This window comes from Coregonus clupeaformis, unplaced genomic scaffold (assembly GCF_020615455.1).
Source record: "Coregonus clupeaformis isolate EN_2021a unplaced genomic scaffold, ASM2061545v1 scaf1339, whole genome shotgun sequence".
NCBI classification, from domain to species: domain Eukaryota; kingdom Metazoa; phylum Chordata; class Actinopteri; order Salmoniformes; family Salmonidae; genus Coregonus; species Coregonus clupeaformis.
Genome location: NW_025534793.1, coordinates 59807 through 84149, shown reverse-complemented (window position 1 = coordinate 84149; position 24343 = coordinate 59807). Strand labels below are relative to the sequence as shown.

At 45.5% G+C, this 24343-nt stretch overlaps 1 protein-coding gene across 1 annotated transcript; it reads left to right on the top strand.

Moving 5' to 3' along the window:
- Window positions 1-7335: 7335 nt before the first annotated feature.
- Window positions 7336-24311, top strand: LOC121564120 (high-affinity choline transporter 1-like). Its single transcript, XM_045218062.1, has 9 exons — window positions 7336-7642; window positions 8004-8117; window positions 8561-8643; window positions 9580-9759; window positions 11740-11883; window positions 16380-16533; window positions 17358-17575; window positions 22105-22275; window positions 23427-24311. Exons 1-9 carry the CDS (start codon window positions 7459-7461, stop codon window positions 23790-23792), a joined length of 1614 nt encoding a protein of 537 aa, XP_045073997.1. The 5' UTR covers window positions 7336-7458; the 3' UTR covers window positions 23793-24311.
- The last annotated feature ends 32 nt before the right edge of the window (window positions 24312-24343 follow it).

Sequence of the window (24343 nt, the reverse complement as noted above, 5' to 3'; positions counted from 1 at the left end):
AATCCACGCTACGCTGTCTGGTCTCTTCCAACCCCACCTCCTGGGTCTCTCAGTTGCCTTGGGTTGAGTATGCCCACAATACTCTTCCTACATCTGCCACTGGGATGTCTCCCTTCCAGTGCCTGTATGGCTACCAACCTCCCCTGTTTCCTTCTCAGGAGAAGGAGCTCTCAGTGCCTTCTGTTCAGGCCCATATTCGCGTTGCCACCGGACCTGGCATCGGGCCAGAAAGGCACTCCTTAGAGTTTCGGACCGGTATCAGCTCCAGGCGAATCGTCGCCGGATCCCCGCTCCCACCTATACCATCGGAGATAGGGTTTGGTTGGCCACACGGGATCTTCCGTTACGGACTGAGTCTAGGAAGTTGTTACCGAAGTTCATTGGTCCGTTTGTGGTGGAGAAGGTGATCAATCCAGTGGCAGTTCGACTCAAACTACCGAGGACGCTCAGAGTCCATCCCACCTTTCATGTCTCCTGCCTCAAGCCTGTCTTCCTCAGTCCTCTGTTGCCTCCTCCGCCTCCTCCTCCTCCTCCTCGGATGATCGGAGGTGGTCCTGCCTACACGGTGCGTCGCATCATGGATTCCAGACGGCGGGGCCGGGGTTTCCAGTATCTCGTGGACTGGGAGGGGTATGGCCCTGAGGAGAGGAGTTGGATTCCGCGGCGACAGGTCCTAGATGCGGACCTCATCAGTGACTTCTACCGCCTCCATCCTGGCGCTCCGGGAGTCCGCCCGGTGGCGTCGTCGGAGGGGGGGTACTGTAACGATCCCGGCTGTCTGAGTCGGGTCCTGTCTGGTGACTAGTGTTCCTGTTCGTAATCTCCAGTTTCCCGAGGGTTCGGGAACGCTCCGGGGAGCGCTCTTGTTTTCCGCACCTGCATCCCATCAGCAATCTGCACACCTGGTCCTGATCATCACCCTTCTTAGGCTCTGGCCCAACATCCAGTTCCTGCCGGATCGTTAGCCATGAACAGTATGTTTGTCAGCGTATCAGTCTCTGAGCCATTAGTGTTAGTTTTGTTGTTTTGCACCTTTTGACTTGCTGTGTACTGACCTCCGTTTTGTTCTGTCTGCAGTCTCTCACCCGGAACCTTCACCCAACCTCTGCCTGATGGTCGGCGGCTGCCGAGCCAGTACCGGACCAACCACTGCACCCTCAACAACCCATCCACGCCACCCGCTCTGTTCCCTGGATTATTCAGCCTCACTCGGAATCTATTAATAAACACTCACCTTTGTCGCAACGTACCTTGTCCTGGTCTGCTTCTGGGTTCTGGCTAAGTAAACCGTGACACTCGGACAAGTTTAGCCTTTTATCTTCCCGCGAACATGGAGAAACGCATTGTAATAACACTAAGGGAACTGGAGAAACACATTGTAATAACACTAAGGGAACTGGAGAAACACATTGTAATAACACTAAGGGAACTGGAGAAACACATTGTAATAACACTAAGGGAACTGGAGAAACACATTGTAATAACACTAAGGGAACTGGAGAAACACATTGTAATAACACTAAGGGAACTGGAGAAACACATTGTAATAACACTAAGGGAACTGGAGAAACACATTGTAATAACACTAAGGGAACTGGAGAAACACATTGTAATAACACTAAGGGAACTGGAGAAACACATTGTAATAACACTAAGGGAACTGGAGAAACACATTGTAATAACACTAAGGGAACTGGAGAAACACATTGTAATAACACTAAGGGAACTGGAGAAACACATTGTAATAACACTAAGGGAACTGGAGAAACACATTGTAATAACACTAAGGGAACTGGAGAAACACATTGTAATAACACTAAGGGAACTGGAGAAACACATTGTAATAACACTAAGGGAACTGGCGAAACACATTGTAATAACACTAAGGGAACTGGAGAAACACATTGTAATAACACTAAGGGAACTGGAGAGACACATTGTAATAACACTAAGGGAACTGGAGAGACACATTGTAATAAGACTAAGGGAACTGGAGAAACACATTGTAATAACACTAAGGGAACTGGAGAAACACATTGTAATAACACTAAGGGAACTGGAGAAACACATTGTAATAACACTAAGGGAACTGGAGAAACACATTGTAATAACACTAAGGGAACTGGAGAAACACATTGTAATAACACTAAGGGAACTGGAGAAACACATTGTAATAACACTAAGGGAACTGGCGAAACACATTGTAATAACACTAAGGGAACTGGAGAAACAAATTTTAATAACACTAAGGGAACTGGAGACACACATTGTAATAACACTAAGGGAACTGGAGAAACACATTGTAATAACACTAAGGGAACTGGAGAAACACATTGTAATAACACTAAGGGAACTGGATAAACACATTGTAATAACACTAAGGGAACTGGCGAAACACATTGTAATAACACTAAGGGAACTGGAGAAACACATTGTAATAACACTAAGGGAACTGGAGAAACGCATTGTAATAACACATTTACATTTACATTTTAGTCATTTAGCAGACGCTCTTATCCAGAGCGACTTACAGGAGCAATTAGGGTTAAGTGCCTTGCTCAAGGGCACATTTACGTCATTTAGCAGACGCTCTTATCCAGAGCGACTCACAAATTTGTGCATTCACCCTATAGCCAGTGGGATAATCACTTTACAATTTATTTGTATTTTTATTATTATTATTATTATTATTATTTTTTATTTATTTTATTTTATATATATATATATATATTTTTTTTTTTTTTTTTGGGGGTAGAAGGATTACTTTATCCTATCCCAGGTATTCCTTAAAGAGGTGGGGTTTCAAATGTCTCCGGAAGGTGGTGAGTGACTCCGCTGTCCTGGCGTCGTGAGGGAGCTTGTTCCACCATTGGGGTGCCAGAGCAGCGAACAGTTTTGACTGGGCTGAGCGGGAACTATGCTTCCGCAGAGGAAGGGAGCCAGCAGGCCAGAGGTGGATGAACGCAATGCCCTCGTTTGGGTGTAGGGACTGATCAGAGCCTGAAGGTACGGAGGTGCCGTTCCCCTCACTGCTCCATAGGCAAGCACCATGGTCTTGTAACGGATACGAGCTTCAACTGGAAGCCAGTGGAGTGTGCGGAGGAGGGGGGTGACGTGAGAGAACTTGGGAAGGTTGAACACCAGACGGGCTGCGGCATTCTGGATGAGTTGTAGGGCTTTAATGGCACAGGCAGGGAGGCCAGCCAACAGCGAGTTGCAGTAATCCAGACGGGAGATGACAAGTGCCTGGATTAGGACCTGTGCCGCTTCCTGTGTAAGGCAGGGTCATACTCTCCGAATGTTGTAGAGCATGAACCTGCAGGATCGGGTCACCACCTTGATGTTAGCGGAGAACGACAGGGTGTTGTCCAGGGTCACGCCAAGGCTCTTCGCACTCTGGGAGGAGGACACAACGGAGTTGTCAACCGTGATGGCGAGATCATGGAACGGGCAGTCCTTCCCCGGGAGGAAGAGCAGCTCCGTCTTGCCAGGGTTCAGCTTGAGGTGGTGATCCGTCATCCATACTGATATGTCTGCCAGACATGCAGAGATGCGATTCGCCACCTGGTTATCAGAAGGGGGAAAGGAGAAGATTAGTTGTGTATCGTCAGCGTAGCAATGATAGGAGAGGCCATGTGAGGATATGACAGAGCCAAGTGACTTGGTGTATAGGGAGAATAGGAGAGGGCCTAGAACTGAGCCCCTGGGGGACACCAGTGATGAGAGCACGTGGTGCGGAGACAGCTTCTCGCCACGCCACTTGGTAGGAGCGACCGGTCAGGTAGGACGCAATCCAGGAGTGAGCCGCGCCGGAGATGCCCAGCTCGGAGAGGGTGGAGAGGAGGATCTGATGGTTCACAGTATCAAAGGCAGCAGACAGGTCTAGAAGGACAAGAGCAGAGGAGAGAGAGTTAGCTTTAGCAGTGCGGAGAGCCTCCGTGACACAGAGAAGAGCAGTCTCAGTTGAATGACCAGTCCTGAAACCTGACTGGTTTGGATCAAGAAGGTCATTCTGAGAGAGATAGCAAGAGAGTTGGCTAAAGACGGCACGCTCAATAGTTTTGGAAAGAAAAGAAAGAAGGGATACTGGTCTGTAGTTGTTGACATCAGTGGGATCGAGTGTTGGTTTTTTGAGAAGGGGAGCAACTCTCGCTCTCTTGAAGACGGAAGGGACATGGCCAGCGGTCAAGGATGAGTTGATCAGCGAGGTCAGGTAGGGGAGAAGGTCACCGGAGATGGTCTGGAGAAGAGAGGAGGGGATGGGGTCAAGCGGGCAGGTTGTTGGGCGGCCTGCAGTCACAAGTCGCAGGATTTTATCTGGAGAGAGAGGGGAGAAAGAAGTCAAAGCATAGGGTAGGGCTTTGTGAGTAGGACCAGCAGTGTCATTAGACTTAACAAACGAGGATCGGATGTCGTCAACCTTCTTTTCAAAGTGGTTGACGAAGTCATCCACAGAGAGAGAGGAGGGGGGGATTCAGCAGGGAGGAGAATGTGGCAAAGAGCTTCCTAGGGTTAGAGGCAGATGCTTGGAATTTAGAGTGGTAGAAAGTGGCCTTAGCAGCAGAAACAGATGAAGAAAATGTAGAGAGGAGGGAGTGAAAAGATGCCAGGTCGGCAGGGAGTTTAGTTTTCTTCCATTTCCGCTCCGCTGCCCGGAGCTCTGTTCTGTGAGCTCGCAATGAGTCATCAAGCCACGGAGCTGGAGGGGAGGACCGAGCCGTCCGGGAGGATAGGGGACACAGAGAGTCAAAGGATGCAGAAAGGGAGGAGAGGAGGGTTGAGGAGGCAGAATCAGGAGATTGGAGGGAGAAGGATTGAGCAGAGGGAAGAGATGATAGGATGGAAGAGGAGAGAGTAGTGGGAGAGAGAGAGCGAAGGTTGCGGCGGCGCATTACCATCTGTGTAGGGGCAGAGTGAGTAGTGTTGGAGGAGAGCGAGAGAGAAAAGGAAACAAAGTAGTGGTTGGAGACATGGAGGGGAGTTGCAGTGAGATTAGTAGAAGAGCAGCATCTAGTAAAGATGAGGTCAAGCGTATTGCCTGCCTTGTGAGTAGGGGGGGACGGTGAGAGGGTGAGGTCAAAAGAGGAGAGGAGTGGAAAGAAGGAGGCAGAGAGAAATGAGTCAAATGTAGACGTAGGGAGGTTGAAATCCCCCAAAACTGTGAGGGGTGAGCCATCCTCAGGAAAGGAACTTATCAAGGCGTCAAGCTCATTGATGAACTCTCCAAGGGAACCTGGAGGGCGATAGATGACAAGGATATTAAGCTTAAATGGGCTAGTGACTGTGACAGCATGGAATTCAAATGAGGAGATAGACAGATGGGTTAGGGGAAAAATTGAGAATGTCCACTTGGGAGAAATGAGGATTCCTGTGCCACCACCCCTCTGACCAGATGCTCTCGGGGTATGCGAGAACACATGGTCAGATGAGGAGAGAGCAGTAGGAGTAGCAGTGTTTTCAGTGGTAATCCATGTTTCCGTCAGCGCCAGGAAGTCGAGGGACTGGAGGTTAGCATAGGCTGGGATGAAGTCAGCTTTGTTGGCAGCAGAACGGCAGTTCCAGAGGCTGCCTGAGACCTGGAACTCCAGGTGTGGGGTGCGTGCAGGGACCACCAGGTTAGAGAGGCAGCAGCCACGCGGTGTGAGGCGTTTGTGTAGCCTATGCGGAGAGGAGAGAACAGGGATAGGCAGAGGCATAGTTGACAGGCTGTAGCAAATGGCTACAATAATACAGAGGAGATCGGAATGAAATGAACTAAACATCTGGGAAAGGAGAGAGTAGGGCCTCCCTCACCAAAACTTCCACCTCAGAAACTATAATTGTTTCACTGAACCACCCGAGCAAAAACTCTCCCAACTTCCACTTTAGAAATTAGAATTGTTGTGAACTACAGCGGTTCAATGTTTCAAGGAATAGACTCAACTTACTTTATTCAGCTAGCTAACTATGACACCATAGCTAACTAGCATGCTAGCATCCAATAACACACAGTTTAGCACCAATACTTGGTTACAACAAACTACCAATAGTGTGTTAACACACTAAACAGATAATTCGTGTCCGTGTCTAGTTCCTTTCATAACGCAGCAATAATTAAACGTTGGCTAGCTAGCACAAATATATTGTATTTAGCTGCTACAGTACAGTTAGCTGGTCGTGTTGGCTAGCTAGCAATGGCTACTGTGTTGACTTTGTTTGAAAAACGGCTAGCTAGCTAGCTTCGTGCTGGGGGCCTACCTACAATACCTAACTACAATCTAAATACATAATTAAGCCTTACTCGACGAAGCCCAAGCTATGTATAAAGCCAAACTTACCCGACGCCAGCTGACATTTGTCTTCTGCAATCAGTAGGTGTAATTAAGTACAGTAGCTACTAACTACCTAACGTTGATGCCTCAGATAATGAGGTTAGAAAAACGGCTGAATGGTAGGTAGCTAGCTGGCTTAATTACAGGTACTCTTAAGCGTGAAATAACATTGGAAACAACTGTCCACCGTTGCTAAACGTTACCAGTAGCTACCCGCTAGCTAGCTAGCCTCGTGCTTCGCCGGGCTCCGCCGTAAACAATACTTACCTACACTAATTACCTACAGAAACCTACAATAACTACCTAAATAACTACCTAAATAAACTACCTACAATACCTAACTACAACTACCTACCTACAATCTAAAAACATGGTTTAAGCTTTACTCAACACCATATAAGAAGCCAAGCTTACCTCCTGCTAGAGAAAACACAACCTCTCCCGACCACAGCTAACTATAGGAACAGCTAACACTAAGGGAACTGGAGAAATACATTGTAATAACACTAAGGGAACTGGAGAAACACATTGTAATAACACTAAGGGAACTGGAGAAACACATTGTAATAACACTAAGGGAACTGGAGAAACACATTGTAATAACACTAAGGGAACTGGAGAAATACATTGTAATAACACTAAGGGAACTGGAGAAACACATTGTAATAACACTAAGGGAACTGGAGAAACACATTGTAATAACACTAAGGGAACTGGAGAAACACATTGTAATAACACTAAGGGAACTGGAGAAACACATTGTAATAACACTAAGGAACTCCCAAAAGAGGTACTCAGTAACTCATGCTTTCCTTACTTCTGACTATTTATCTACCAATCACCATATGTTTTCCTGACTTCATACTATTTATCTACCAATGACTTCATGCTTTCCTTACTGCTTTGAATGCCCTGCCCACTTCCCTTTACTCCTCCTCCACTGCAACGGTGACCAATCAAGCTAGAAGTAGAAAAGAGCAGACGCTCTGAGCTATCCAACCAGGAACAAGACTATACTGCTGCTACTACTACAACTCAGTAGATAGAACTCCTGACAGTTAGTGTTCTGTCTGTGAGTGTTCCGAGTCACTGTTCTTTCTGTAAGCGTTCCCAGTCAGTGTTCTACTGCTTCCACCAGTGTTCCACCATGGTTCTGAACATCCCAGGTGTGGTTGCCATGGCAGTGTTCTATCTGCTGGTCCTGGGGACAGGTTTGTGGGCGGCACGGAAGTCCAGGGCTATAGAGAAGAAGAGCACGGGAGACAAGACAGAGATAACCTTACTGGGAGACAGGAACATCGGCCTGCTTCTGGGAATATTCACCATGACTGGTAGGTGAGGTGTGGGTCTTTAGATCTGTGTAACGCTTTACACCTGTACTCACTATTACTATATTCATACTGTACTGTAGCTTTACACCTGTACTCACTATTACTGTATTCATACTGTACTGTAGCTTTACACCTGTACTCACTATTACTGTATTCATACTGTACTGTAGCTTTACACCTGTACTCACTATTACTGTATTCATACTGTACTGTAGCTTTACACCTGTACTCACTATTACTGTATTCAAACTGTACTGTCGCTTTTTCTTTAATTATTACAAAGTGTCTGACAAGTGTACATTCATAGATCATTTCTTACCTTTGGACAAACTGTGTGTGTGTGTGTGTGTGTGTCCTGCAGCTACGTGGGTTGGAGGAGGCTTTATCGTGGGGATAGCGGAGGTTGTCTATAACCCTAACCTGGGTCTGGTCTGGGCTTTCATGCCCCTACAGAGCTCAGTATCCTTCATCATCGGTAAGACACACACACACTCACGCACGCACAAATACAAACACACTAAGTTCGTTATTTCACAATCAGAAATAATCATTGAAAAATGTAAGAATATAAAAGTTTCCAATCTTTTAAATGGCGGGCCCGTCATTGTGCTTAAACACACATCCCAGTCTGTAGTTTTAAACTGACCTTCAATTCATTCCAAAATTCTACACGCCTTATTGGCTTGTTATTGGTGCACTGTTCTCTCTCTCTCTCTCTCTCTCTCTCTCTCTCTCTCTCTCTCTCTCTCTCTCTCTCTCTCTCTCTCTCTCTCTCTCTCTCTCTCTCTCTCTCTCTCTCTCTCTCTCTCTCTCTCTCTCTCTCTCTCTCTCTCTCTCTCTCTCTCTCTCTCTCTCTCTCTCTCTCTCTCTCTCTCTCTCTCTCTCTCTCTCTCTCTCATCTCATATCTCATATCTCAGGTGGTATATTCTTTGCCAAGCCGATGAGGGAGAAGAAGTATGTTACTATGATGGATCCCTTCCAGATCAAGTATGGGAAAGTAGTGAGTGGAGCTCTGGTGCTCCCTGCCCTTGTAATGGATGCACTGTGGGTCGCCTGTACACTCATCGGACTAGGTAATAAGTACAAAAGTAGTAGCTCAGTTGGTAGAGCATGGCGTTTGCAACGCCAGGGTTGTGGGTTCGTTTCCCACGGGGGACCAGTATGAAAAAAAACACACAAAAAAACATCTATGCACTCACTAACTGTAAGTCGCTCTGGATAAGAGCGTCTGCTAAATGACTAAAATGAAAAATGTAGTTGAATCTCAACCGCTAGCCACTGTCTGGTGTTACAAAGCATGAGCCATATTCTACCCCGCATCGGACAACTTAGATAAACTGACACAGAACACACAATCACTCACTATCTAGCCAGTTTTGGACACCATACATCCCTGTTATGTACGTCAAGTCATTGGATGCATCCAAAATGCTACCCTATTCCCTATATAGTCTCAATAAGACCTGGTCAAAAGTAGTGCTCTATATAGGGGATAGGGTGCCATTTCAGAGGCAGACATTCTTTCCTGACGGTCGACTATTTTATTCATTTTGATTTAACCCTTTATTTTATGCATTTTATTCTTATTTGACCAGGTAAGTTGACTGAGAACACATTCTCATTTACAGCAACGACCTTGGGGAATAGTTACTCAACGCCCCGGCTTGGTGAGATGCTGGACCCAGATGGGTCTAGATAGAGTACTTAGATCAGGGAGGGGGAAACAGTTCAGACGTGTTTTTAATTAACCCTACCACTGTTGAAAGAGTCATGTTCATTCTAGCTGGTGTATGAATAATGTTGTTTGTTACTTCAAGCACAGTAAGCAGGGCTCTTCACACTTCCAGTATAACGATGAGGGACCAAATCGGTTTAATAACAGTAAAATCAGGTTATCTGTGGTGCCACAAAACTATGTTAACCCGCTGAGCTAAAGGTGTGTGTGTGTGCGTGTGTGCGTGTTGCAGGTGGCACTATGAGTGTGATTTTGGACCTGCCCTACTCCTACTCCGTGGGGATTTCTGCAGTGGTGGCCATCGTCTACACTCTACTGGGAGGACTCTACTCTGTAGCCTACACTGACGTCATCCAGCTCATCCTCATCTTCCTCAGTCTGGTGAGTGACAGGCGGCCATTTTGAATCCAATCCAGTCTGGTGAGTAACAGGCGGCCATTTTGAATCTAAACCAGCCTGGTGAGTCTAAGGCCGTGGAAACGTTGGAATTTTGTGTCGAAGTACACTGCTCAAAAAAATTAAAGGGAACACTTAAACAACACAATGTAACTCCAAGTCAATCACACTTCTGTGAAATCAAACTGTCCACTTAGGAAGCAACACTGATTGACAATCAATTTCACATGCTGTTGTGCAAATGGAATAGACAACAGGTGGAAATTATAGGCAATTAGCAAGACACCCCCAATAAAGGACTGGTTCTGCAGGTGGTGACCACAGACCACTTCTCAGTTCCTATGCTTCCTGGCTGATGTTTTGGTCACTTTTGAATGCTGGCAGTGCTTTCACTCTAGTGGTAGCATGAAACGGAGTATACAACCCACACAAGTGGCTCAGGTAGTGCAGCTCATCCAGGATGGCACATCAATGCGAGCTGTGTGAAGAATGTTTGCTGTGTCTGTCAGCGTAGTGTCCAGAGCATGGAGGCGCTACCAGGAGACAGGCCAGTACATCAGGAGACGTGGAGGAGGCCGTAGGAGGGCAACAACCCAGCAGCAGGACCGCTACCTCCGCCTTTGTGCAAGGAGGAGCAGGAGGAGCACTGCCAGAGCCCTGCAAAATGACCTCCAGCAGGCCACAAATGTGCATGTGTCTGCTCAAACGGTCAGAAACAGACTCCATGAGGGTGGTATGAGGGCCCGACGTCCACAGGTGGGGGTTGTGCTTACAGCCCAACACCGTGCAGGACGTTTGGCATTTGCCAGAGAACACCAAGATTGGCAAATTCGCCACTGGCGCCCTGTGCTCTTCACAGATGAAAGCAGGTTCACACTGAGCACGTGACAGACGTGACAGAGTCTGGAGACGCCGTGGAGAACGTTCTGCTGCCTGCAACATCCTCCAGCATGACCGGTTTGGCGGTGGGTCAGTCATGGTATGGGGTGGCATTTCTTTGGGGGGCCGCACAGCCCTCCATATGCTCGCCAGAGGTAGCCTGACTGCCATTAGGTACCGAGATGAGATCCTCAGACCCCTTGTGAGACCATATGCTGGTGCGGTTGGCCCTGGGTTCCTCCTAATGCAAGACAATGCTAGACCTCATGTGGCTGGAGTGTGTCAGCAGTTCCTGAAAGAGGAAGGCATTGATGCTATGGACTGGCCCGCCCGTTCCCCAGACCTGAATCCAATTGAGCACATCTGGGACATCATGTCTCGCTCCATCCACCAACGCCACGTTGCACCACAGACTGTCCAGGAGTTGGCGGATGCTTTAGTCCAGGTCTGGGAGGAGATCCCTCAGGAGACCATCCGCCACCTCATCAGGAGCATGCCCAGGCGTTGTAGGGAGGTCATACAGGCACGTGGAGGCCACACACACACACACTACTGAGCCTCATTTTGACTTGTTTTAAGGACATTACATCAAAGTTGGATCAGCCTTTAGTGTGGTTTTCCACTTTAATTTTGAGGGTGACTCCAAAATCCAGACCTCCATGGGTTGATACATTTGATTTCCATTGATAATTTCTGTGTGATTTTGTTGTCAGCACATTCAACTATGTAAAGAAAAAAAAGTATTTAATAAGATTATTTCATTCATTCAGATCTAGGATGTGTTATTTTAGTGTTCCCTTTATTTTTTTTGAGCAGTGTATTTTGGATGGAGTCAATACCTTTTTCAATGGGAGTAATCTGTTGTTGGATGATTGCCCAACAAAAAAACACACAAACGGTCTTTTGTCTTTTAACGGATGGAACTCGTGTGAAAATAGTTGACTTCAGATGTACTTTTGATGGACGAAAACAGAAAATGATGTTCATCATATACGATTTAATGTATGTTCATGCGTCTCAGTGTGTCTGCACCTTTAAGACAGGAGTTAATTATTTTAATTTGGGCTTTTCTGTCTCTGCTGCCAGTGGCTGTGTGTCCCGTTCCTCATGGTCAACCCAGTGGTGGGTGACATAACCCAGACAGCCTTCAACCACACCTACCAGGCTCCCTGGCTGGGGACAATGGAGAAGGAGAAGGTCTTGAAGTGGATTGATGACTTCTTACTGGTGGTGAGATCAACTGATTGATTCATTGATGGATGGATGGATGGTTGGTTGGTTGATGTGTTAGATAATAATTAGATAAGCATTTGGTAAGTAAAAAATATGCATCTCCTCTATCATACATTAACATCACCAGTCTCTGTCCTATCTCCTCTGTCATAGAGTCATATCACCAGTCTCTCTCCTATCTCCTCTATCATAGAGTCATATCACCAGTCTCTCTCCTATCTCCTCTCCTCTACAATACAGTCATATCACCAGTCTCTCTCCTATCTTCTCTCCTCTACAATACAGTCATATCACCAGTCTCTCTCCTATCTCATATCTCCTCTATCATACAGTCATATCACCAGTCTCTCTCCTATCTCCTCTACAATAGTCATATCACCAGTCTCTCTCCTATCTCCTCTACAATAGACATATCACCAGTCTCTCTCTCCTATCTCCTCTATCATAGAGTCATATCACCAGTCTCTCTCCTATATCCTCTCCTCTACAATACAGTCATATCACCAGTCTCTCTCCTATCTTCTCTCATCTACAATACAGTCATATCACCAGTCTCTCTCCTATCTCATATATCCTCTATCATACAGTCATATCACCAGTCTCTCTCCTATCTCCTCTACAATAGTCATATCACCAGTCTCTCTCCTATCTCCTCTCCTCTACAATACAGTCATATCACCAGTCTCTCTCCTATCTCTTCTCCTCTACAATACAGTCATATCACCAGTCTCTCTCCTATCTCCTCTCCTCTACAATACAGTCATATTTCCAGTCTCTCTCCTATCTCCTCTCCTCTACAATGCAGTCATATCACCAGTCTCTCTCCTATCTCCTCTACAATACAGTCATATCACCAGTCTCTCTCCTATCTCCTCTACAATACAGTCATATCACCAGTCTCTCTCCTATCCCCTCTACAATACAGTCATATCACCAGTCTCTCTCCTATCTCCTCTACAATAGTCATATCACCAGTCTCTCTCCTATCTCCTCTACAATACAGTCATATCACCAGTCTCTCTCCTATCTCCTCTACAATACAGTCATATCACCAGTCTCTCTCCTATCTCCTCTACAATACAGTCATATCACCAGTCTCTCTCCTATCTCCTCTACAATACAGTCATATCACCAGTCTCTGTCCTATCTCCTCTATCATAGAGTCATATCACCAGTATCTCTCCTATCTCCTATCTCCTCTATCATACAGTCATATCACCAGTCTCTCTCCTATCTCCTCTACAATAGTCATATCACCAGTCTCTCTCCTATCTCCTCTCCTCTACAATACAGTCATATCACCAGTCTCTCTCCTAACTCCTCTCCTCTACAATACAGTCATATCACCAGTCTCTCTCCTATCTCCTCTACAATAGTCATATCACCAGTCTCTCTCCTATATCCTCTACAATACAGTCATATCACCAGTCTCTCTCCTATCTCCTCTACAATACAGTCATATCACCAGTCTCTCTCCTATCTCCTCTCCTCTACAATACAGTCATATCACCAGTCTCTCTCCTATCTCCTCTCCTCTACAATACAGTCATACTACCAGTCTCTCTCCTATCTCCTCTACTACAGTCATATCACCAGTCTCTCTCCTATCTCCGCTACAATACAGTCATATCACCAGTCTCTCTCCTATCTCCTCTACAATACAGTCATATCACCAGTCTCTCTCCTATCCCCTCTACAATACAGTCATATCACCAGTCTCTCTCCTATCTCCTCTACAATACAGTCATATCACCAGTCTCTCTCCTATCCCCTCTACAATACAGTCATATCACCAGTCTCTCTCCTATCCCCTCTACAATACAGTCATATCACCAGTCTCTCCCCTATCTCCTCTACAATACAGTCATATCACCAGTCTCTCTCCTATCTCCTCTACAATACAGTCATATCACCAGTCTCTCTCATATCTCCTCTACAATACAGTCATATCACCAGTCTCTCTCCTATCTCCTCTACAATACAGTCATATCACCAGTCTCTCTCCTATCTCCTCTACAATACAGTCATATCACCAGTCTCTCTCCTATCTCCTCTACAATACAGTCATATCACCAGTCTCTTCTATCTCCTCTACAATACAGTCATATCACCAGTCTCTCTCCTATCTCCTCTACAATACAGTCATATCACCAGTCTCTCTCCTATCCCCTCTACAATACAGTCATATCACCAGTCTCTCTCCTATCTCCTCTACAATACAGTCATATAACCAGTCTCTCTCCTATCTCCTCTACAATACAGTCATATCACCAGTCTCTCTCCTATCTCCTCTATCATACAATCATATCACCAGTCTCTCTCCTATCTCCTCTACAATACAGTCATATCACCAGTCTCTCTCCTATCTCCTCTACAATACAGTCATATCACCAGTCTCTCTCCTATCTCCTCTACAATACAGTCATATCACCAGTCTCTCCCCTATCTCCTCTACAATACAGTCATATCACCAGTCTCTCTCCTATCTCCTCTACAATACAGTCATATCACCAGTCTATCTCCTCTACAATACAGTCATATCACCAGTCTCTCTCCTATCTCCTCTACAATACAGTCATATCACCAGTCTCTCTCCTATCTCCTCTACAATACAGTCATATCACCAGTCTCTCTCCTATCTCCTCTACAATACAGTCATATCACCAGTCTCTCTCCTATCTCCTCTACAATACAGTCCTATCACCAGTCTCTCTCCTATCTCCTCTACAATACAGTCATATCACCAGTCTCTCTCCTATCTCCTCTCCTCTACAATACAGTCATATCACCAGTCTCTCTCCTATCTCCTCTACAATACAGTCATATCACCAGTCTCTCTCCTATCCCCTCTACAATACAGTCATATCACCAGTCTCTCTCCTATCTCCTCTACAATACAGTCATATAACCAGTCTCTCTCCTATCTCCTCTACAATACAGTCATATCACCAGTCTCTCTCCTATCTCCTCTATCATACAGTCATATCACCAGTCTCTCTCCTATCTCCTCTACAATACAGTCATATCACCAGTCTCTCTACTATCTCCTCTACAATACAGTCATATCACCAGTCTCTCTCCTATCTCCTCTACAATACAGTCATATCACCAGTCTCTCCCCTATCTCCTCTACAATACAGTCATATCACCAGTCTCTCTCCTATCTCCTCTACAATACAGTCATATCACCAGTCTCTCTCCTATCTCCTCTACAATACAGTCATATCACCAGTCTCTCTCCTATCTCCTCTACAATACAGTCATTATCACCAGTCTCTCTCCTATCTCCTCTACAATACAGTCATTATCACCAGTCTCTCTCCTATCTCCTCTACAATACAGTCATATCACCAGTCTCTCTCCTATCTCCTCTACAATACAGTCCTATCACCAGTCTCTCTCCTATCTCCTCTACAATACAGTCATATCACCAGTCTCTCTCCTATCTCCTCTACAATACAGTCATATCACCAGTCTCTCTCCTATCTCCTCTACAATACAGTCATATCACCAGTCTCTCTCCTATCTCCTCTACAATACAGTCCTATCTCCTCTATCTTCCAACCATTGTTTTCCTTACTCCTCAAACCTCTTTGCTCCACCTTGATAAGTATGAATCAATATGCAATAAACTCGTTTACCACAAAAGAGCCAAAACTCAAGAGTGAAGTTCGGTTGTTTAATAGCAAAAGACTTGGCTGAATCAGTGCCTTTCGAGTGGCGCAGCGTTCTCTTATATCCTATCAAAGCTACCCCACCCATACAATGACATACTAAAGTAGTTTTCCACTAACATGACACAGCACTTTCCACAGACCATTTCACCTTTCACATGGTCTTCTGCTAACCATGACCCGGGAGTTTCGACCATCTCAACTGCTGTTGGACTATCTTGTTGTTGTTAGGCCATGGAGCGTATCTGTGGTTTCCAGTCGCAAGCTTTCTAACAGACAGTTCCCCAAAACCACACACAGCCCTTTTCTCTACATTCACCATGACAATACAAACACATCCAGTTGTAAATGAGAACCTGTTCTCAACTGGCTTACCTGGTTAAATAAAGGTGAAATAAAAAAAATAATAAAAAAAAATCCTGGAGACTAAAGGCCTCATTCTACTTCTCCTTAATCACACAAACAGCAATTATTCATTTACGTCATTTACCAGAAACTCTTATCCAGAGCGACTTACAGGAGCAATTAGGGTTAAGTGCCTTGCTCAAGGGCACATTGACAGATTTTTTACCTAGTCTGCTCAGGGAATCGAACCTTAACCGCTAGGATACCTGCCGCCAATTCACAATCTAACAACCTCCTTTATGTTATTCCCTTTCTCCTCTGTCTCCTTATCCTCCCCCTCCTCTCCCCCCCCTCCTCTCCTCCCCCCTCCCTCCCCTCCACCCCCTCTCCTCTCCTCCCCCTCCCCCTCTCCTCCCCTCCCTCCTCCCCTCCTCCCCCCCTCCACCCTCCCTCCTCTTCTCCCTCTCTCCTCAGGCATTGGGTAGCTTGTCTTTCCAATGTTTCCATCAGAGGACGCTTTCTGCCTCCTCCTCGTTTAACGCCCAGGTCACCTGCTTCGTGGCTGCCGCCATGGTCCTCGTCCTGGGGATCCCCTCTGTTCTGGTCGGGGCTGTGGCAGCTTCAACAGGTAGTGAAATACAAAAAGAAAGGTTTTAGAATCCCGGAGACGACAAGGTGAAAAATCTGTTGTTGTGCCCTTGTGCAAGGCACTTAACCCCAATTGCTTCAGGGGTGCCGGTATAATGGTTGTCCCTGATTCTGATCCCAACTCTCCGCGGGTGTCTCAGGGGGAGTTGGGATACGTAGATAAAAACACATGTTCACGTTTTCAAGTGTAATGGACAAATATAAAGTTTATTATTATTAAAAGGTGTTATAAAAGGTTCATAAAGCAGAGAAGAAGAGTTGTGTGTCATTGACCGGTTTCACTGTTATCTGAAGGCCATATACTGCTCATAACATCTACCTCATATCATGAACCATAACACACCAATCTACTGGCAGTGTCCTGGTGTCGTGGCTAGAGTGCATGTTTGTTATTACTCCCTGTGGAGCACTAGATCCCTTGAATACTTCTGAGCTCAATTGGTAGAGCATGGCGCTTGTAACGCCAGGGTAGTGGGTTCGATCCCCGGGACCACCCCTACGTAAAAATTTATGCACACATGACTGTAAGTCGCTTTGGATAAAAGCGTCTGCTAAATGGCATATTATTATTATTATTATTATTATTAAAAGAAAAAGAAACTTTTACAGTGTACTGCATCGTGTTTACGCTTTCGGACTTCGTCAAAGTGTGATTGTCAAAATAACCTAACTTTATTGTCACTTACTGGTGTGTCTCCAGTGTGATTGTCAAAATAACCTAACTTTATTGTCACTTACTGGTGTGTCTCCAGTGTGATTGTCAAAATAACCTAACTTTATTGTCACTTCCTGGTGTGTCTCCAGACTGGAACCTGACATCGTACGGGTCTCCGTCTCCGTATGAGCGCAACGAGACGGGATTGGTGCTCCCCATCGCCCTGCAGCACCTGGCTCCGCCCTACGTGTCCATCATCGGCATCGGGGCCATCGCCGCCGCAGTGATGTCATCAGTGGACTCTGGCCTCCTAAGCTCCGCCTCCATGTTCTCCTCCAACATCTACAGGAACATCATCCGGAAGCAGGTGAAGGGTTGGGTGCAGGCTTTTGTTCTAGCCCATCACTAACACCTCGTTCTAATAATGTGTGTGTGACCAGGTAGTCGCCTCTACTGTATTGAGTTAGGAATTTAGGGCTCTTTTCCCAGACACAGATTAATAAACCTATTAGTCCAGAACTCAAAAGCATTCTCAATGGAGATGATCCATTATGTTTATTAACCCTGTTCTAGGTCATAGGTCACGTATCTGGAAATCACCACTAAATGTGTTTTTTCCTATCTCGTCCATTGTTTGGGGGACATTGGCAAGACATTTTTCAATTCACATTAGAATAAATGTGCATCGGGTTCTATGTTGTAATAGTTAGCATTTTGGTACATACAGCTTCACTGGATGTTCCCACTCTATGGTTCTACTATGAGTTGATACTGAATGTACAGGTGCATTTCCCAATATAGCCACAGAGTTATAGCCTTCCGGCTATCCAGTAAAAATACTATTACAACACTTTTGTTGAGTCATTGCGTTAGAAATGTGCCCATCTCCAAGGTGTGACGTGGCAGGCTAGCTCAGTTGGTTAGAACGTCATGCTGATAACACAAAAGGTCATGGTAGATACCCGTACTGGCCAACACATATTTTCTCTTATGGCTCTCTGGTGCCCCAGGGACAGAAACATCTGTACACTTCACAAATGTATTTTTGTATTGGGTTCTATGGTGTAATGGTTAGCAGCGATCTGAATCCAGCGATCTGAGTCAACGTTTTGGTAGGAAATCTGAGTCAACAGTCAATCTGAGTCAACAGTCAACATTTCAGTAGGACCTGTCTGATTATTACGGTGAAATACTCTTCTCCGTGCCCGCTGCTGTATATAGCCTAGAGGACGTGGCTACTGGAAGTTTTTACTATGAGTTGATATACATTTCACAACAGATATATTTCCTTTTAGTAATAAAGCTGATTAGCTGGTTAGAGCATTGTGGTAATAACGCAAAGGTCTCAGGTTTGATACCTGTACTGGCCAAGAGATCTATTCTCTAATCTAACTCTGCTGCTTTCTGCTATTTGTCAGCTTGAATACAGCGTAGGATACAAACAGAGGTGGATAGACAATACAGCGTAGGATACAAACAGAGGTGGATAGACAATACAGCGTAGGATACAGAGGTGGATAGACAATACAGCGTAGGATACAGAGGTGGATAGACAATACAGCGTAGGATACCAACAGAGGTGGATAGACAATACAGCGTAGGATACAAACAGAGGTGGATAGACAATACAGCGTAGGATACAAACAGAGGTGGATAGACAATACAGCGTAGGATACAGAGGTGGATAGACAATACAGCGTAGGATACCAACAGAGGTGGATAGACAATACAGCGTAGGATACAAACAGAGGTGGATAGACAATACAGCGTAGGATACAAACAGAGGTGGATAGACAATACAGCGTAGGATACAAACAGAGGTGGATAGACAATACAGCGTAGGATACAGAGGTGGATAGACAATACAGCGTAGGATACCAACAGAGGTGAATAGACAATACAGCGTAGGATACAGAGGTGGATAGACAATACAGCGTAGGATACAGAGGTGGATAGACAATACAGCGTAGGATACAAACAGAGGTGGATAGACAATACAGCGTAGGATACAGAGGTGGATAGACAATACAGCGTAGGATACCAACAGAGGTGGATAGACAATACAGCGTAGGATACAGAGGTGGATAGACAATACAGCGTAGGATACCAACAGAGGTGGATAGACAATATAGCGTAGGATACAAACAGAGGTGGATAGACAATACAGCTTAGGATACAGAGGTGGATAGACAATACAGCGTAGGATACCAACAGAGGTGGATAGACAATACAGCGTAGGATACAAACAGAGGTGGATAGACAATACAGCGTAGGATACAAACAGAGGTGGATAGACAATACAGCGTAGGATACAGAGGTAGATAGACAATACAGCGTAGGATACAGAGGTGGATAGACAATACAGTGTAGGATACCAACAGAGGTGGATAGACAATACAGCGTAGGATACAGAGGTGGATAGACAATACAGTGTAGGATACCAACAGAGGTGGATAGACAATACAGCGTAGGATACAAACAGAGGTGGATAGACAATACAGCGTAGGATACAGAGGTGGATAGACAATACAGTGTAGGATACCAACAGAGGTGGATAGACAATACAGCGTAGGATACAAACAGAGGTGGATAGACAATACAGCGTAGGATACAAACAGAGGTGGATAGACAATACAGCGTAGGATACAGAAGTGGATAGACAATACAGTGTAGGATACAAACAGAGGTGGATAGACAATACAGCGTAGGATACAGAGGTGGATAGACAATACAGTGTAGGATACCAACAGAGGTGGATAGACAATACAGCGTAGGATACCAACAGAGGTGGATAGACAATACAGCGTAGGATACAGAGGTGGATAGACAATACAGCGTAGGATACCAACAGAGGTGGATAGACAATACAGCGTAGGATACAAACAGAGGTGGATAGACAATACAGCTTAGGATACAGAGGTGGATAGACAATACAGCGTAGGATACCAACAGAGGTGGATAGACAATACAGCGTAGGATACAAACAGAGGTGGATAGACAATACAGCGTAGGATACAAACAGAGGTGGATAGACAATACAGCGTAGGATACAGAGGTAGATAGACAATACAGCGTAGGATACAGAGGTGGATAGACAATACAGTGTAGGATACCAACAGAGGTGGATAGACAATACAGCGTAGGATACAGAGGTGGATAGACAATACAGTGTAGGATACCAACAGAGGTGGATAGACAATACAGCGTAGGATACAAACAGAGGTGGATAGACAATACAGCGTAGGATACAGAGGTGGATAGACAATACAGTGTAGGATACCAACAGAGGTGGATAGACAATACAGCGTAGGATACAAACAGAGGTGGATAGACAATACAGCGTAGGATACAAACAGAGGTGGATAGACAATACAGCGTAGGATACAGAAGTGGATAGACAATACAGTGTAGGATACAAACAGAGGTGGATAGACAATACAGCGTAGGATACAGAGGTGGATAGACAATACAGTGTAGGATACCAACAGAGGTGGATAGACAATACAGCGTAGGATACAAACAGAGGTGGATAGACAATACAGCGTAGGATACAAACAGAGGTGGATAGACAATACAGCGTAGGATACAGAAGTGGATAGACAATACAGTGTAGGATACAAACAGAGGTGGATAGACAATCTTTGGTACAAAGGAACAAGACTATAGCCCACTGGAAGTTCCTACAAATTAGATTTACATTTCACAGTAATAGCCGCCCTACTCACTGTTCAAAGAGAGTGGCCTCCTAAAACTAAAATAATATTTTTTGGATGACTTTTTTTAACTGAGTCATTGCCTTGAACATATGCACATTCCATACCACCTACAAGACCAGTTAGCTCAGTTGTCATAACGTCCTCACTAGTCTGGGCGGCAGGTAGCTTAGTGGTTAAGAGCGTTGTGCCAGTAACCGAAAGGTCGCAGGTTCTAATCCCCGAGCCCACTAGGTGAAAAATCTGTCGATGTGCCCTTGAGCAAGGCACTTAACCCTAATTGCTCCTGTAAGTCGCTCTGGATAAGAGCGTCTGCTAAATGACCAATTTTTTTTTTTTTATTATAGTCTAGACTTCCCTTAACTCTGTGCTCCCTCTTCTGACTTCTCTGAGTACTACATCACAGGGCTGTTCTGACTTCTCTGAGTACTACATCACAGGGCTGTTCTGACTTCTCTGAGTACTACACCACAGGGCTGTTCTGACTTCTCTGAGTTCTACACCACAGGGCTGTTCTGACTTCTCTGAGTTCTACACCACAGGGCTGGTCAATCTCTTCTGACTTCTCTGAGTATTACACGTCACTTGGAGTGAGTGAGGGGGTGTGGGAGTTTGACCAATTGGTAGTGATTCAGTCTCCCAAGCACCCAGACCAACTATGGGTTGATTCCTTCCATTCACCCACCACTTTCCTCCTGTTCTCAGCTCTACTAATCTGTATCCCACTATCTACACTCCAACTGTCTAAATCACATTGAAAAGGAGGACAGGGCTCTGTTTCCATTTAAATAAGGAGGATTAAAATGTGCAACCTTGAGGATTTGGATAATTATAACTGCTGTACCTCCATCTTGTGTTTGTCTCTCATTGTAAGATTTGGCATGCCTCAGCAACACCTGGGAAGAGGAACCCGCCCTATAACTGCTGTACCTCCATCTTGTGTCTGTCTCCCCCATTCTCCAGATGTCACACAGGGAGATGCAGTGGGGGATCTGTATCTCATACGTCTATTGAGTTTATAACCACTGTGCCTCCATCTTGGATCTGTCCGGACCACTGTGCCTCCATCTTGGATCTGTCCTGACCACTGTGCCTCCATCTTGGATCTGTCCTGCCCACTGTGCAACCATCTTGGATCTGTCCTGACCACTGTGCCTCCATCTTGTGTCTATCTCTCCTCCAGGCCTCAGACAGGGAGATACAGTGGGTGATCCGTGTGTCGGTGGTGGTGGTGGGGCTGTGTGGGATGGCCCTCACTCTCTTCCACAACAGTACCTTTGCCCTGTGGATCCTGGCGTCTGATCTCTCCTACACCATCATCTTCCCTCAGCTCGTCTGCGTCCTCTTCTTCCAGGTGTGTGTGTGTGTGAAACATGCAGAGGTGATATTGTGTGTGTTTTTCCCTGCATCACAAACATTGATTTTTATAACTAAACCAAGATAGACCACAGCTTGTCGTTTCCAATGGGAACAAATGAGTCATAGTGGGCAGAACAAGCAAGGCGGTGGGCAGAGTCAAGCACACGCTAGCGATATCCTATTGGCGCATTGTAGTATACATCTGTATATTTCCGTTAGGGAACACCTACTCTGTGAAGTGCGCGTGTGCAATAAGTAAATTCGCCTTTGCACTCCTTTTAAACAGCGCAATTAAAAAAAAACTTTTGCAAAGGGTAAAGTCTACAAAACTTAGTCCGTTCTGTTCATAACAGATTCTAGTTTTGCGAACAGAAAACTGTATTGAGATCAAATGTTTAATTGATGAGTAGGTTTGCCCCACCACATTTGGTAGTGAGTGGAAACGCCAACCGGATGCTTCACATTTATACATCCAGTGAAATATCTGTCTCATTGTTCTATCTGTGTCACTAGCCTGAGTGCCAGTCTGTTTGTGCCGTCATCATGCCAAATGTTTGGCTTGACAACTACAGCAATGGAGTTCGCAAGAGCACAAACGGGCCCTAGCCACAAAGCGTCTCAGAGTGGGAGTACTGATCTAGGATCAGGTCCTAACCTGTCCATAGCATCTTATTCATTATGATCTAAAAGGCTAAACTGATCCTAGATCAGCACTCCTACTCTGAGAGGCTTTGTGGACGCAGGCCCAGGTTATAATTTGCCTGGCTACCCAGACTCCTTGCTCCAGCCAAACGCTAGGCCACGCCCACGGACGTTAGTTTCTTCTCCACAATGAGTCTGGATCTGAGGACCTCCCCGATTCTTCACCGAATGGGAACACATTCAGGCCCGTCTGATTGGTCCAGAAACCGATGGGTTGGACCAGAGCCTGAACACAGGTACTCTGATTGGTTAGAGACGATCCAATCACTGATGACTTTGTTTTGTACAACGCCCCTCATGCCCCTCGTCACCACAAACGACTTCAATGATGGCACTCAGACTAAAGTATGTAGCGAACGACAGAGCAGTGGAAGAATTTAGTGTGAGTCGTCAGGCTAGGCTAGAATATCACTTCTAAAAAAAAAAATCTTCATTTTCCTCCAGGTCTCCAACGGCTATGGAGCCGTGGCGGGATACCTCGTAGGGGGCCTGATGAGACTCCTCTGTGGGGAGCCCATCTTCAACCTCCCGCCTGTCCTCCACTTCCCTGGATGTACCCTGGAGGATGGCGTCTATGTCCAACGCTCCCCCATCAGGACCATATGTATGCTCCTGGCCCTGGCGGCCATCTTGGGTTTCTCCTGGCTGGCTCAGCTGATGTTCAATAAGGTCTGGCTGCCTGAGAGGTGGGATGTGTTCCAGGTAAAGTTCCAGACTTCGCCACTTGGTGGCGCCAGAGAAATGAAAGAGAAGGAGGAGGAGGAGGATGGTGCAGTCTCTGAGCCAATGCTTGATACCACAAAGTGTTAAGGGTAATTTTTAAGGGCTGGTTTCCCGGACACTTGCCCTGGACTACAAAGCACTTTATTTTATTTTTTTTTGCATATTTGTTGTTTATCGGACAGGATAGACAGAGAGAGGAAATATGAGATTATCTGTTGAAAATCCAAATAATTCTAAAGCAGGCTATTTAAAATTGATTGTGTAGCTCAATTAAGTTACTTAGATGATTTGAACATAAAGCGTGAAAAAGACTAACATCGGTCCCATTGACTTTGTTCCACAAAAGCATGGATTGCTGTCATACCTTGTCCATAGACTGATTACAGGGTAAGGAAATCAATCCTATTAAGTCATTTGGGTGAACCATCCCTTTAGTCTAGGAGTAGGCTTAATTATCTGTGTCTGGGAAACTTCATTACCTCATCCCCAATCCTAAACTGAGCCATTGAGGGGTGAAACTAAGATCTGACCCCATATCAGTGATTATTTAGCCTGCCGACTCTTTATTTCATACTGAAAGTCATGTGATGCTCAGTTGAGAGGATCTTGGTGATTATATTTTATATATACTTTGATAT